This window comes from Dermochelys coriacea, chromosome 1 (assembly GCF_009764565.3).
Source record: "Dermochelys coriacea isolate rDerCor1 chromosome 1, rDerCor1.pri.v4, whole genome shotgun sequence".
Classification (NCBI taxonomy): Eukaryota; Metazoa; Chordata; order Testudines; family Dermochelyidae; genus Dermochelys; species Dermochelys coriacea.
Genome location: NC_050068.2, coordinates 26,726,320 through 26,740,643, shown reverse-complemented (window position 1 = coordinate 26,740,643; position 14,324 = coordinate 26,726,320). Strand labels below are relative to the sequence as shown.

At 41.8% G+C, this 14,324-nt stretch overlaps 1 protein-coding gene across 6 annotated transcripts in view; it reads right to left on the bottom strand.

Annotated features, from left to right (window-relative positions):
- HEPHL1 (hephaestin like 1) overlaps positions 1–14,324 on the bottom strand; it is a 118,303-nt gene that overhangs the window by 59,672 nt on the left and 44,307 nt on the right. For all 6 annotated transcript variants that reach the window (XM_038412461.2, XM_043504157.1, XM_043504158.1 and 3 more), the window contains exons 12-14: positions 13,539–13,737; positions 7,482–7,621; positions 5,182–5,322 (exon numbers count right to left, since the gene is read on the bottom strand). In XM_038412461.2, coding sequence (XP_038268389.1) covers positions 5,182–5,322; positions 7,482–7,621; positions 13,539–13,737 — 480 coding nt within the window. The remainder of the gene's footprint in view (positions 1–5,181; positions 5,323–7,481; positions 7,622–13,538; positions 13,738–14,324) is intronic.

The following is a 14,324-nucleotide window of genomic DNA, read 5'->3' as shown; positions in this document are numbered from 1 at the left end:
AATACAGCAGATTAATTATTTTCCTTGTGTATTACTGCTTTTATTAATATTATTTTCGATTTGTGTTTTCACAGTGCCTAGGAGCTCCAGTCATGGACCAAGACCTGACTGTACTAGATGCTGTACAAATGCAGAATGAAAAGATGGCCCAGGGAGCTTACAATCCATGTATAAGACAAGAGACAACATATAATACAGTAGAGAGATGGGGGAGTACTGGTCAGCATGTTAGGCTGTGGTCTCAGCACACCACAATGTCAAGATTATTAGTAGGCATCACAGCAAAGGACAGTTTTAAAGTTTAAAATGGGCAAGATTTATTTATAATGTCTGTGTTTAGGGTATGGGCAAACAGAAACCCCATTTACTACTATGTTTAGTTGTATATACTGGCATCCGATGAAGTGAGCTGTAGCTCACGAAAGCTTATGCTCGAATAAATTTGTTAGTCTCTAAGGTGCCACGGGTACTCCTTTTCTTTTTGTGAATACAGACTAACACGGCTGCTACTCTGAAACTAAAAAATGGTGACTCAAATATGGCTCTGACCTTTGTGAATATCACACAAATGCTGCATTACCACTACTATTTTAAATTTATGGGACAAAACCTTGCTGTTCATTACCGTATTGATTTATTTACTTACGCAGGGCAGACATGCCAAACCTGCAGAAAAAAAAAATGCAGAAATTGGGCTTGTTTTTGGCTTAATTGGCTCGTGAGTTGCTTGTTGGCTAGTTTTTGGCTTGTAGTTTGTTTGGTTTGTAGCTTGTTGCTTCTTTTATTTTTATTTTTTTAAATCGGCTCCTGGCAAACGGGAAAGGGGGGGCAAACAGAGCCAAAGGGCAAGCAGGGGAGAGTGTCAGGGGTGCACAGCGAGCCCACCACAGTCCCAGACTGCATGCCGGGGGCAGGGAGTCTAGTCACAGAGTGTTGGGGTATTTAGGGATTGGCTTGTTTTGAAATGGGATTCGCTTGATTTTTGGCTTGTTGTGAAAGTCGGGGTGCTTACTGACTGCATGAAAGTTGGCAACTTTAGTTGGGGATTGGTCCTGCTTTGAGCAGGGGGTTGGACTAGATGACCTCCTGAGGTCCCTTCCCACCCGGATATATTCTAGGATTCTATGAACTGTGAATAGCAGGGCCAGGGAGGCTTTTAAAGGCATAACCCTGGACTTGGGAGAGGACGTGGAACTACAGGTGCTCTGGGAAGCATTCTGCGCCCCGGGACATGGGCAGGCAAAGTGCAGCCACTACTACAGTCTTTGTGGGGCGCAGCATTATTCCTCTCCCTGGGTTGAGCCTGCTGGGTGGGCTGTTGATAAGGGAGGGCATGGCCATAGCCCTGCCTCATTCACCTCTTTTTCCTTACCTTCCCACTTGGTATGCTGTGGGACTTACGGAGTGAGGAGTTTCTGTGCTACACTGAGCTCAGGAACGATTGTGCCCGGCTCCCGTGCAGGATCCTCCTCTCCCTCCCCTGCCCTGCATGCCCCTGTAAGGGCCGGGCACAGTCTAGTCCACATTTATTTCTCATGTGCAAGAATGTTGTTCAGCAACCGTTCAGTTCACATGGCCTGTGGGTAAGTCGCCTGTGCAGAACAGCAGGTAACATCCACAGTGAGACCAAATTAAAAGGCAACAAGTTTTAATGGATACTGTTTGGGACAATGCAGCCATATGCATGTCAGTACAATGCATGGGGTAGAAATGATGTGAGCCAGTCTTTACTGCTGCAAGCAGGGTCTGAGTGAGCGCTCTCCTGACATCTAACAATGAGCTGGGGGAAAAGACTTCAGGAACAGACCGTGTTTGCACAGGTTCTACGCCGACTCTGCCTAGGTCCTCAGCATGATGGCACAGCTTTGCCAAAATGATCACTTTTGTCTGGTGCTGGGTTACAAATCACTTTAGCATTGAGTGCAGAGGTAGTAAAATATTGTTACCCTTACTGTATGAGTAAAGGGCAGCTGAACTGTGCTTAGCCTACCCTGATTGAGGGAGTCACCCTAAACTGAACCTCACATGCTAAATAGAGGGTAGAAATGCCAAATCCCAGCCAGGAGAGACGGGGTGGGGACAGGTGTTTGTACCTGGTAGTATGGACTCTGCCCGAAGAGTTTTAGTGACCAATTAACCTTCCCTATCTCCAGTGGGTCTTCGCTAACCAAGGCCAGCCAACTGTGAGTGGGGTAGAGGAGAGTGATGTGTTAGACTCTCTCACTGGAGGGTGGGAAACTGAGGCAAAGGACACATGCCCAACATACTGTGGGGTCGGGTTTTTGCTTAGAGCTGCATGCTTTTGAATGTGGTTGTGGTGTTTTCCCAAACTAATGCTTGGTTTCCTTTCCCTTTTATTAAAAGTTCTCTTTTAATATATACAGCCTCAGTGCTTGGAAGAGGGAAAAGTATTGCCTCTTAAAAGCACCCATGTGTGGTGTTAAGTTTTCCCAGATAACCGGATAGGGGTTGAGCAAGTTCTGCTTTGTATTGTTAAGAGGAACCCCTAGATATTGAACCTGGCCCTTGTTGCTGCCGAATCCATCTGGCAGAAGGGTTACACTGCAAAAGGGTTAAGAATCACAGGGAAATAGGTAATTAGGAATGACTGCAGACCCCTATGCTCCCCCCTGTCATGGGGAACCAAACCAATGGAAAGACAGACCAGGGGAAAAGTGGCTATAAAGAATATTGCCTCTCTGTGTAGTTCTCCCCCCCACCCCACCCCCAAATATCCTTTCACCGACAAGAGTGAAGGAAAGACGTGAAGGGAGGACCCTGCAACCATAAACTTCAAGATGCATGGTCCCCTGCTCCATAGATTAAAGTGATGGGCATTTTAGACAGTGCTCTAGGCATGTGTTGTACTTTAATTTTCTTTGTTTTTGAAAAATCAGAGTGTGGTGATCTGAATTAGGGTGACCATATGTCCTGATTTTATAGGGACAGTTCCAATATTCAGGGCCTTTTCTTATGTAGGCATCTATTACCTCCCACCCCGTGTCCAGATTTTTCACACTTCCTATCTGGTCACCTTAATCTGAATGCAAAGTTCAGGCTGAGATTTTAATCATCTAACAGTCATGAAAATCAGGGTTACCTTTCCTACAACTTTACTGTAACCTGACCCCAGTGTGCACATTACAGGCATTACAACAAGGTCTATCATTATAACGCTGCAATACTGGACAATGTATATACTATCTAGAAAACACAAAGGAATCATACAAAGCAGCTGCAATGTATTATATGTTTCAGAGTAGCAGCCGTGTTAGTCTGTATTCGCAAAAAGAAAAGGAGTATTTGTGGCACCTTAGAGTACTCAAGTTGCAATGGGGGAGGTTTAGATTGGATATTAGGAAAAACTTTTTCACTAAGAGGGTGGTGAAACACTGGAATGCGTTACCTAGGGAGGTGGTAGAATCTTCTTCCTTAGAGGTTTTCAAGGTCAGGCTTGACAAAGCCCTGGCTAGGATGATTTAACTGGGACTTGGTCCTGCTTTGAGCAGGGGGTTGGACTAGATGACCTTCTGGGGTCCCTTCCAACCCTGATATTCTATGATTCTATGATTTGATACTCCTTTTCTTTTTGCGAATACAGACTAACACGGCTGCTACTCTGAAACCTGTCATTATGCAAGGCACTGAATTTAGCCGTATGGAGTGGAAATCTATCAACTTCATGAAAAAACTTGTACAGATACAGACAAATTTGTTAGTCTCTAAGGTCCACAAGTACTCCTTTTCTTTTTGTGAATGTATTATACAATAATCAAACATGCAACATTTGGAACCTCTGTATTATATGCATTTTTGTCAGCTGTGTGAAAGATAGAAATTCCATTCTGTGAAGGATTTTGAGATTTCAGAATTTGTTTTTGTTTTGATTTCGAACACCACCCCAAAATTTCACAATTCTCCATGAAAGAAAATTCTGGGGGGGGGGGGGGAGAGAAAAAATCACATTGATCAAAACGTGTAGTTTAGTTTCAACTTCAACTTTTATTATTATATGATACATAATACACAGTTTAAAAGACTGAAATAGCAAATGGTTTAAAAAAAAATTTGAAACATTTCATTATGAAAATGTTGAAACATCCTGGAACTTCTTTCCCCCTTCAATTTTTTTTCTGAAACAAAATTTTAGCAAAATCAATATGATTTCAGTTTTGATGGAACTGAATTTTCCGATGGAAAATGGTTCTGCGTAAGCTTTCTTAGCCAACTCTAAAGGAAGGTTGAATTTGTAATGTTGATGCACAAAGAAGCAGAGTTAATGTTGTTGGAAACCTTAATTCTGAATTCCTTGATTTTTTTTTTTTAAAGTTATTAAAATCTCTGCCTTTGGCCAAATGCAGCACAGGTATAAACTCAACTGACTCCAGTTGATTTGGGCCTGCTTCTGCCTATTCAGAGTTTGGCCTACTAAATCACATCACTGTTTCCACATATAACATAAAATGCCAATTGTAACCCCTTCTTTCAGGTAAGCATCACATTTGGGCAGTATTACGGATCTTGATCCTGCAGCCTTTACCTAGGAAAATTCTTTGTGGCTTTGGGCCTAATCCAAAACTCACTGAAGTCAATGGGAAGTCTTTCTGTTGGTTTGCTTTGGATTAGGCCCTTAGGCCCTGATCAGATTCTTTAAGTAAATGGAAAGACTCCTATTGATTTCAATGGGAGTTGGATCAGGCCCTTATTGATTTCAGTTTGAGTTTGCCTCAGCATGGGATCCAACAAAAACAGAAATACATTGTATACTGATTCCTATATGTTCAAGAAATCTCTTCTACTCGAGCCTGATATCTATTGTTTTTATTGGGCAGAATTTTTAGTTCTGTGTGCCTAAAGTAAAGTTGCTAAATCTATATTTAGGCACCTAATTTTAAAGTCTGAGCCATTGGTAGTATTAATTATTGTTTCGGAGTGTCAAGAAGTGTCTCAGAAACAAGTGAAGACAAAGTCCTTGCCCTAACAAGGTTACACAATCTAGAGCCTACTAATAATAAGAACCTAGCTAGACAGACAGACAAGTCTAGAATTTACTGTGTCCAAAAAAAAAGTGTAGGTGTCAGAAAGTTTGAAAAAAGGAATGTCATTTGATTTTTAAAAGGATTTCTTCATATAAGATTTAAAGAGCTCTTCTGTTGCTCAAGAATAAATGATCATACTTACCAGGCATAGTGATTAGCGTTCCAGATCTTTCTCCACCATCCACTTCTTCTATGCCATGTGCAGTTATTGAATAGGGCCTGTTAGCTTTATTCTTAAATATAACCAGTATGGAGTCACCAACCTCTGCATGGATTAAGGGCCCTAAATGAAAACAACAAGCTATAGTGACTAATGTTGCTCTTTTAAAATAAAGAAAACTGGAGTTTGTCCAGAAGTCAGCTCAGAAATGGATAGTTAATATTTTTTACAAGTTGTAGAATTTGCTAGCGTTTAACTTGGAAGTTTACTTTTGTGACATGTCTAGGGTGACCAGACCGCAAGTATGAAAAATCGGGACAGAGTGTGGGGGGTAATAGGTGCCATATAAGAAAAAGCCTCAAATATTGGGACTGTCCTTATAAAATTGGGACATCTGGTCACCCTAGACTTGTTACTGCTGCTCATAATGAAAGTAAAGAGAAATCAGTGTAAATCCACATGCGAAATTCTGAGAGACCAAAGCTGTAAAGAGGAGTGCTAACAGGTACTTAAGGATGAACAATCATTTCATAGGCTATGTCTATACTAGAGACCTTTCAGCGGCACAGCTGTACCAATGCAGCTGTAAGATCTCTCGTGTAGCTGCCCTGTGCCAACAGGAGAGAGCTCTCCTGTCAACACAATTAAACCACACCCCTGAGCAACATAAGTTTTGCCAATATAAATGGTAGTGTAGACATGGCCTTAGGGAAACAATATTCTCCCTCAGAGCCCATCAGAAATGCTCAGATTCCATTATCCTCCAAGGACAGACCATCAAAACAGGTCCCTAATCTCAGCAGATATGGGGTATCCCAAATATGGCCAGTCAAAAGTCAATTTTTTTTCCAGTGAAAAATGATTCGGGGGGGGGCTTGGGAATTTTTTAAACAAATGAAAATGTTAATGAAAAATTTTTCAGAAATAGAAAACTGATCATTTCTCATGGTTTAATAATTCAAACCCATTTTTGGTTTTCAGTTTTTCATTGGGGAAAAAAGGAAAGTTTCCATGAACCTTTTAAAAAAAAAAAGTTTTCATTACTTTCAAAAATGTTTACAGAAAATCCATAGCATTTTATGACCAGCTCTAGCCCCACTCCTAAATCACAGGAGGTGATGATCATTCCATTGGACACAGGTAACATTTCCAATTCTCCAACCCCTAATCCCAATCCAAACACCTAACATCCAGTCCAACCTGCCTGCCCACAAGAACATCGCAAAAAACCACTGTGCATATGAAGCTAAGGTAGATGCCGGAAATGTCTGTTTGTCCATCCTAGCTGGATGAACTTGTTACCAGGGACAGGCCCTAGGATAGTTTTATTAAATTTAGCACCCAAAAAGAAACCCCCACACACAATCTGCACGTGCTCAAATTGTGGCAGAGTCCAAATTCGGAGCACACCATACTCTTTTGCTGCAACCACATCCTGCTCCCCAGAGCTGTTGCCGTTGACCTGTTCAGCATATCTTCAATCTTTAAAGGGATAGGTAAATCTTAAACCTGGCACTCTTATATGTGCTACATACTTCCAACAAACTGCTTCCTGTTTGACAATACCTGTCTTTACAATCACATGATCATTCCTCTCTATTTGACATTGGTGAGGCCTCTTCTGGAGTACTGTGTCCAGTTTTGAGCCCCACACTACAAGAAGGATGTGGAAAAATTGGAAAGCGTCCAGCAGAGGGCAACTAAAATTATTAGGGGACTGGAACACATGATTTATGAAACTGGGATTATTTAGTCTGCGGAAGAGAAGAATGAGGGGGGATTTGATAGCTGCTTTCAATTACTGAAAGGGGGTTCTAAAGAGGATGGATCTAGACTGTTCTCAGTAGTAGCAGATGGCAGAACAAGGAGTAATCGTCTCAAGTTGCAGTGGGGGAGGTTTAGGTTGGATATTAGGAAAAACTTTCACTAAGAGGGTGGTGAAGCACTGGAATGGGTTACTTAGGGAGGTGGTGGAATCTCCTTCCTTTGAAGTTAAGGTCAGGCTTGACAAAGCCCAGGTTGGGATGATTTAGTTGGGGATTGATCCTGCTTTGAGCAGGGGGTTGGACTAGATGACCTCCTGAGGTCCCTTCCAACCCTGATATTCTATGATTCTATCATTCAAATCTGTGCAAAAATGTGTGAAAAACCACTGAAAAATCTGGGATCAATCCAAGTGTTCATCGTTTCCTTCTACAACAAAACTGACACAACCTGTTTGGTTTTGGAAAGAAATGCTCTCTTGCATTTGGTATACTTTGTGAGTTATAAGAGCTACTCGCCTAGGATTGCTAAGTGTTCCTCCTGTGCTGATCTCACTTTGTGCTCTGTAAATTCTCCATTTGTGTACTCTCTGTAAACCACCTTCTTGTATTTTGAACCAATCCGATCTTCATCTGGGCTTACAAAAATGTTCCCGTAACTGCAAATTAAAAAGACAAAAAAGTTAAAAGTGCAAACTATTTAAAGTGCTAATGAAAGATTTGCTTTATTACTACTTGCTGGGGAACACCTCTTTAGCATTCAGTTTAAGGCTTTTATATCTTACGTGTGACAGATGTGTGAATACCTTCGTATTCATCACTGTGACCATTTGGGCTTAACAGCAACAGTAAGGTGATAACTCGGAGCCTTTTACTGCAGTAGCTTTACCTAAACAAAATATGGCCAGTCAAGACCAGTATTGGAGCCTCACACACACACACACACACAATGAGCAGTTCTGATTCCATAAGAAGGCAGTGATACGCACTAGCCACTGATGCGTTTTACACAATGTTACACATTTCTGGCTCTGACCATAATGCCAGTATGTACGAGATTCTCCTTTTGGGAATACCAGTCTAATCCTCCTACTCCAGGTTTACATAAATCACATTGCTTCTCTCCCCCACCCAAACCCAGCATCTTGGACCAAACACTAGAAAAAGAATGGATTGGGCAGTAGGGAGCACTCAAAAACCAACGAGATTATTTCTACTCTCTTCTGGGAGCATTGGCCTTTCATTACAATGTTATCTTCAAGACTCACTCTGGGAGGGGAGTCTCTAGGTTGGCTCACATGTGCCAAGGGTGGAGCAGACATTGTTTTAATCAAATTCCTCGTTAGGAGAAAGTGCCTCTTTCTGGGATTCTTCCACACGGTTACATGACATACTGCCAATGGTTCTCAATAAATCTATCTTTGTTGGCTCCTTTTACTCCTCACTTTTTTTGTTTTATTTTATTTTATTTTTTTTTTAAACGGGTACGTTTTTCCAGACTGGCACGCATTTCTGAAGTGATTTGTCTTTTTGAAGTTGCCAGGTTCAAACTCCCTTTTATGTTCTTTGGAGGCTTGGAAGTAAATGGGCACTGCACATAAGTGTCTCAGAAATTCCTTGCAGAGCCCAAGTTTCCCTACAGCAGCACAGTTCAGGAGAACAGTTTAAAAAAAATGGCTTGGCTGTGGCTGTACTGGAAGCCCAAACTGTGTTTTAACTGGGGGGGTGGGGGGGCTACTGTGCTGCAACCAGGGGTTGATGTTGCAATAGACAAGACCTGAGCTACTTCATCTTCAATGAGGTCTTGTTCCTAATAGTGGCTGAGTGACTCAGACTTAACTGGGAGTTGAGAGTGCTCAGAATCTTGCAGGATCGAGCTCTAAGGGCCTGATCCAAAGCCACCTGATGTCAACAGGAGTCCTTCTATTAACTATAATGGTAATTGAATCAGGCCTAAATGAGCCAGTAAAATCATCAGATTTGCCTGAATTCTCGTACTTTGTATTTCTAGTCCTGTGGCAGACTAACTTATCTGTCCAAGAGTATAAAGAACTGGGTAAAGCAAAATACTTATTGCTGGCAAAACTAGCTTAAGTTGTTTTGTTTTTTTTTAAGTTTGTGGAAAAGGCAAATACTTTTCTTATGCCTAAATATAAGAAAAAATGGAGAGAAGGTGTGTGGACCAGTAAAATATTATCTGACCCACCTAGTCTCTCATATATCATGGGACCAATACAGCTGCAACAACTCTGAACAAAAAAGATAACTCACTTTGGTTTGAAAAGCTGGTTTACTTGCACTGTACCTGATTTCTATTTAGGTGATAAAGTAAAATTACTTTTTATACAAGAAAACACTATTCTGATTTCATCTTGACAGTGTGTGATTCTTAATGTCGTGTCTGATCCTGCATACATTGAGGGTATGCAACTTTATTCATCTGAGCAGTCCCACTGAATTCAGAGGCAGTGCTTAGGGTAAGTAAAGTTACCCATATGTTTAAGCATTTGCAGGAAAAGACCTTTAAACTCCTACAACCCAAGATAAATTATTAATTCACATCAAAGTGGTTCATTCAGGAAGCACTTGCCTGTAAAATAGCATTCGTGACAGAGACTCAGAACCCACCCACTAAGCAGATATAAAGGGACACCAACCACTTAATCACCCTTCTGACTTGCCATTGTTACAAGAACTGTAACTCCTAAGGTTACTAAAACAGAAAGTAATGAAAGAATGATCTTTTCTAAATTTTCAGTTTGTTGACCGAGTCGGTTTTACGGTTTCTTTCCCCATACTGTCAGTCAGTTTAGCTGTTTTCCCATTTTGGGTGGGTCTTTCACACAAACAGGAGAGAAAAAAAAACATTTGAACAAATAGGAATATATGACTGTAAAAGAAAACCCCCAAATTTGTGGGGGCTCTAGAGGCAAATGTAGTTATACTGCTAATGTGATCTTGGGCAAGTCTCTTAGATGTCGACTCAATGAAGTTGTGTGCTTCAATCCCATTTATTTATCCTGGGGTTGTTGGATTTCTTTGTTCAAGCCCCTCTTCCCTGTTTCCCATCTGTTTGGGCATATATAGAATGGAGCATATAACTGTCATCTTGGGCCAGATTTTCAAAGAGCCTGCCACTTAGCAGCTCTCCTTAAGGCATAAATGAAGTGACCACACTTTCCAAAGTGATCAGCACCTACTGCTAATGGGAGCTGCTAGGTGCTGAGCATTTTGCAAATGTATGTGCCAAAATGAGAGCAGAACTCTTGAAAATCTGACACTCTGTGGCTAAATGTGATACCAATGTGGTGGGCTTAATACTCTACTGCATTATATCACATTACTTCACTGAAGCACCATATAGAGATCAGCCTGCACATTGCCAGTTGCAGGATCCGGGCCTTAGACTGTAAGCTCTTCAGGGCAGGAACTGTCTCATGTGTTTGCTCAGTTCAGGGCACAGTGGGACTTCAGTCTTGGTTGGGGTCTCTAGCCACTAGTGAGCCACTACAATAAATAATAACGTGACGATACTTTACATTTTAAAAACTTGATTTATAGATTTTAAGGCCAAAAGGGACCATTATGATTATCTAGTGTGACCTGCTGCTGCATAACACAGCTCTTAGAACATCACCTAGTAACTCCTGCATCAAGCCCATAACTTCTGGCTGAGCTAAAGCCTCTCTTTTAAACAGTTACTCAATAACTAGAGGTTTCAGAGTAACAGCCGTGTTAGTCTGTATCCGCAAAAGAAGAGTACTTGTGGCACCTTAGAGACTAACAAATGTATTTGAGCATAAGCTTTCGTGAGCTACAGCTCACTTGCATCCGATGAAGTGAGCTGTAGGTCACGAAAGCTTATGCTCAAATAAATTTGTTAGTCTCTAAGGTGCCACAAGTACTCCTTTTCAAATAACTAGAGTTTAGGCTGGTGCTGTCCCTATAATGGAGTGAAACAATACCCTGGATCCACCCCTTTGCTACCTCAGCCCCACATTTTGGGAAAGTTCAGATAAGGATCTGAATGCTGTGTCCCATCCCCAGGTTGTAACACACTACAGTATTAAATTATTGAAGTATTAGCATTAAACTCAAAGGGATAGGTTTCAGAGTAGCAGCCGTGTTAGTCTGTATTCGCAAAAAGAAAAGGAGTACGTGTGGCACCTTAGAGACTAACAAATTTATTTGAGCATAAGCTTTCGTGAGCTACAGCTCACTTGATCGGATGCATTCAGTGGAAAATACAATGAGGAGATTTATACACACACACACAGAGAACATGAAACAATGGGTTTTATTATACACACTGTAAGGAGAGTGATCACTTAAGATGAGCTATTACCAGCAGGAAGGGAGCGGGGGAAGGAGGAAAAGCTTTTGTGGTGATAATCAAGGTGGGCCATTTCCAGCAGTTGACAAGAACGTCTGAGGAACGGGGGGGGGGGGGGAGGGAATAACATGGGGAAATAGTTTTACTTTGTGTAATGACCCACTCACTCCCAGTCTCTATTCAAGCCTAAGTTAATTGTATCCAGTTTGCAAATTAATTCCAAGTCAGCAATCTCTCGTTGGAGTCTGTTTTTGAAGGTTTTTTGTTGAATAGCCACTCTCAGGTCTGTAATCGAGTGACCGGAGAGATTGAAGTGTTCTCCAACTGGTTTTTGAATGTTATAATTCTTGACGTCTGATTTGTGTCCATTTATTCTTTTACGTAGAGACTGTCCAGTTTGACCAATGTACATGGCAGAGGGGCATTGCTGGCATATGATGGCATATATCACATTGGTAGATGCGCAGGTGAACAAGCCTCTGATAGTGTGGCTGATGTGATTAGGCCCTATGATGGTGTCCCCTGAATAGATATGTGGGCAGAGTTGGCAACGGGCTTTGTTGCAAGGATAGGTTCCTGGGTTAATGGTTCTGTTCTATGGTGTGTGGTTGCTGGTGAGTATTTGCTTCAGGTTGGGGGGCTGTCTGTTAGCAAGGACTGGCCTGTCTCCCAAGATCTGTGAGAGTGATGGCTCGTCCTTCAGGATAGGTTGTAGATCCTTGATGATGCGTTGGAGAGGTTTTAGTTAGGGGCTGAAGGTGATGGCTAGTGGCGTTCTGTTATTTTCTTTGTTGGGCCTGTTCTGTAGTAGGTGACTTCTGGGTCCTCTTCTGGCTCTGTCAATCTGTTTCTTCACTTCAGCAGGTGGGTATTGTAGTTGTAGAAATGCATGATAGAGATCTTGTAGGTGTTTGTCTCTGTCTGAGGGATTGGAGCAAATGCGGTTATATCGTTGAGCTTGGCTGTAGACAATGGATCGTGTGGTATGATCTGGATGAAAGCTAGAGGCATGTAGGTAGGAATAGTGGTCAGTAGGTTTCCGATATAGGGTGGTGTTTATGTGACCATTGCGTATTAGCACCGTAGTGTCCAGGAAGTGGATCTCGTGTGGACTGATCCAGGCTGAGGTTGATGGTGGGATGGAAATTGTTGAAATCATGGTGGAATTCCTCAAGGGCTTCTTTTCCATGGGTCCAGATGATGAAGATGTCATCAATGTAGCGCAAGTAGAGTAAGGGCATTAGGGGACGAGAGCTGAGGAAGCGTTGTTCTAAGTCAGCCATAAAAATGTTGGCATACTGTGGGGCCATGCGAGTACTCATCACAGTGCCGCTGATTTGAAGGTATACATTGTCCCCAAATGTGAAATAGTTATGGGTGAGGACAAAGTCACAAAGTTCAGCCACCAGGTTAGCCGTGACATTATCGGGGATACTGTTCCTGACAGCTTGTAGTCCATCTTTGTGTGGAATGTTGTGTAGAGGGCTTCTACATCCATAGTGGCTAGGATGGTGTTTTTAGGAAGATCACCAATGGATTGTAGTTTCCTCAGGAAGTCAGTGGTGTCTCTAAGATAGCTAGGAGTGCACGCTGCTACTCTGAAACCTTTTGGTCTGTGTTTATCTATCTATAGCCCAACAGAAAGGGCTCAGGAAGCAGGGGAAAGGGCAATGGAAAGAGCAATCCAAGGCCAAAACATTGCCAGGGAATCCAAAACCTCAGCAGCACCAGCTCACAGGGGAATGTCAGCCAGAGAACTGAGCTGTAATTTAATATCTAAAAATATAGAACAACATTTTCAAAAGTGCCTAACTGAATTAGGAGACTGAGTCCTATTTTCAAAAGTAACGTAGGTGCCTGAAACCTGTGGGAGCTACACGCCTCATGCCTTTGAGGAGAGAAGCTAGGCAGTTAATTCCCTTTGATGATCTGGGTCTTACGAGCCTCCATGCCACTGACTTTCAATGAAACCTAGGTTCTAAAGTCACTTAAGCACTTTTGAAATTTTTACTCAGAAACGAAATTTGTTAGTCTCTAAGGTGCCACAAGTACTCCTTTTCATTATTCAGTAAGAAATCAACATATTATAATTTCTTTGCAGAAAATACCTGTTTTAGCAAACATCTAACACATTCCAAAAGTATTAGCTAGCTTTTCTGAAACCCAAAACACATTTAGGTTTTCCCATAAGAGCATGTATGAATACCCATGTATACAGTTTGCTGTTAATTGGACTTCAGTACCTTGCATCTTTGCCACTCAGAGCCCAGGTTTTATTAGGTGCATAATCCCATTCCAGTTCTTCTGCAGCAATGTAATATGTTTTCATGGTTCCATAGGGCTGCCCCGGGCGAGCTGTACTGCTACAGCTATTCACTTCATACATCTGTTTCATTCCAGCCACAAAGTGATCAAATGTTCTGCAAACCACTTTAAAAATGCCTGCAAGGGAAAGCACTGTGGATTTATATAAAGGATAAAATGACAGGATTAAAGATAAAACCCCATTCCTCATACTTTAGTAACCTGTTCCCAAAGCAAACTAGATCTGCTTTCGCACCGACAGTCATGCAGCCAGACACTTGTTCTCACACAAAGCCCCACTGAGATAAGTAGAGATCCTCACAGGTGCAGCTGTTTGCCCATGTGGTTTTCAGTGCATTCAGTGAAATGGAAATACACCACTTTTCTCCTTTTGCCATTTACAAACTATGGTCTTGATCCTGCAATGTAAGTCTTTTCAGGATTAATGGGAGTATTCATTCTCTCGTATGTAATGACCAAAACGTGACCACAGACACAAATGTATTCATGAGAAAGCAAATAACTTTGCTACCTCATGAGAATTGACATAATCTTCTCTAGAAATCCCTAAACATCATCCTTGATTTTTTCTTCATTTAAACCTGGATAAGCTTGGTTAGCTGAGGGAATACCGATTTATTGTCAACTGTCAATAAGATGGCTGGCCTTTAGAAATGAGCTGGCCAGCAAACCCTCACTACCCTTAAGTACCATCCAGGTAGCTG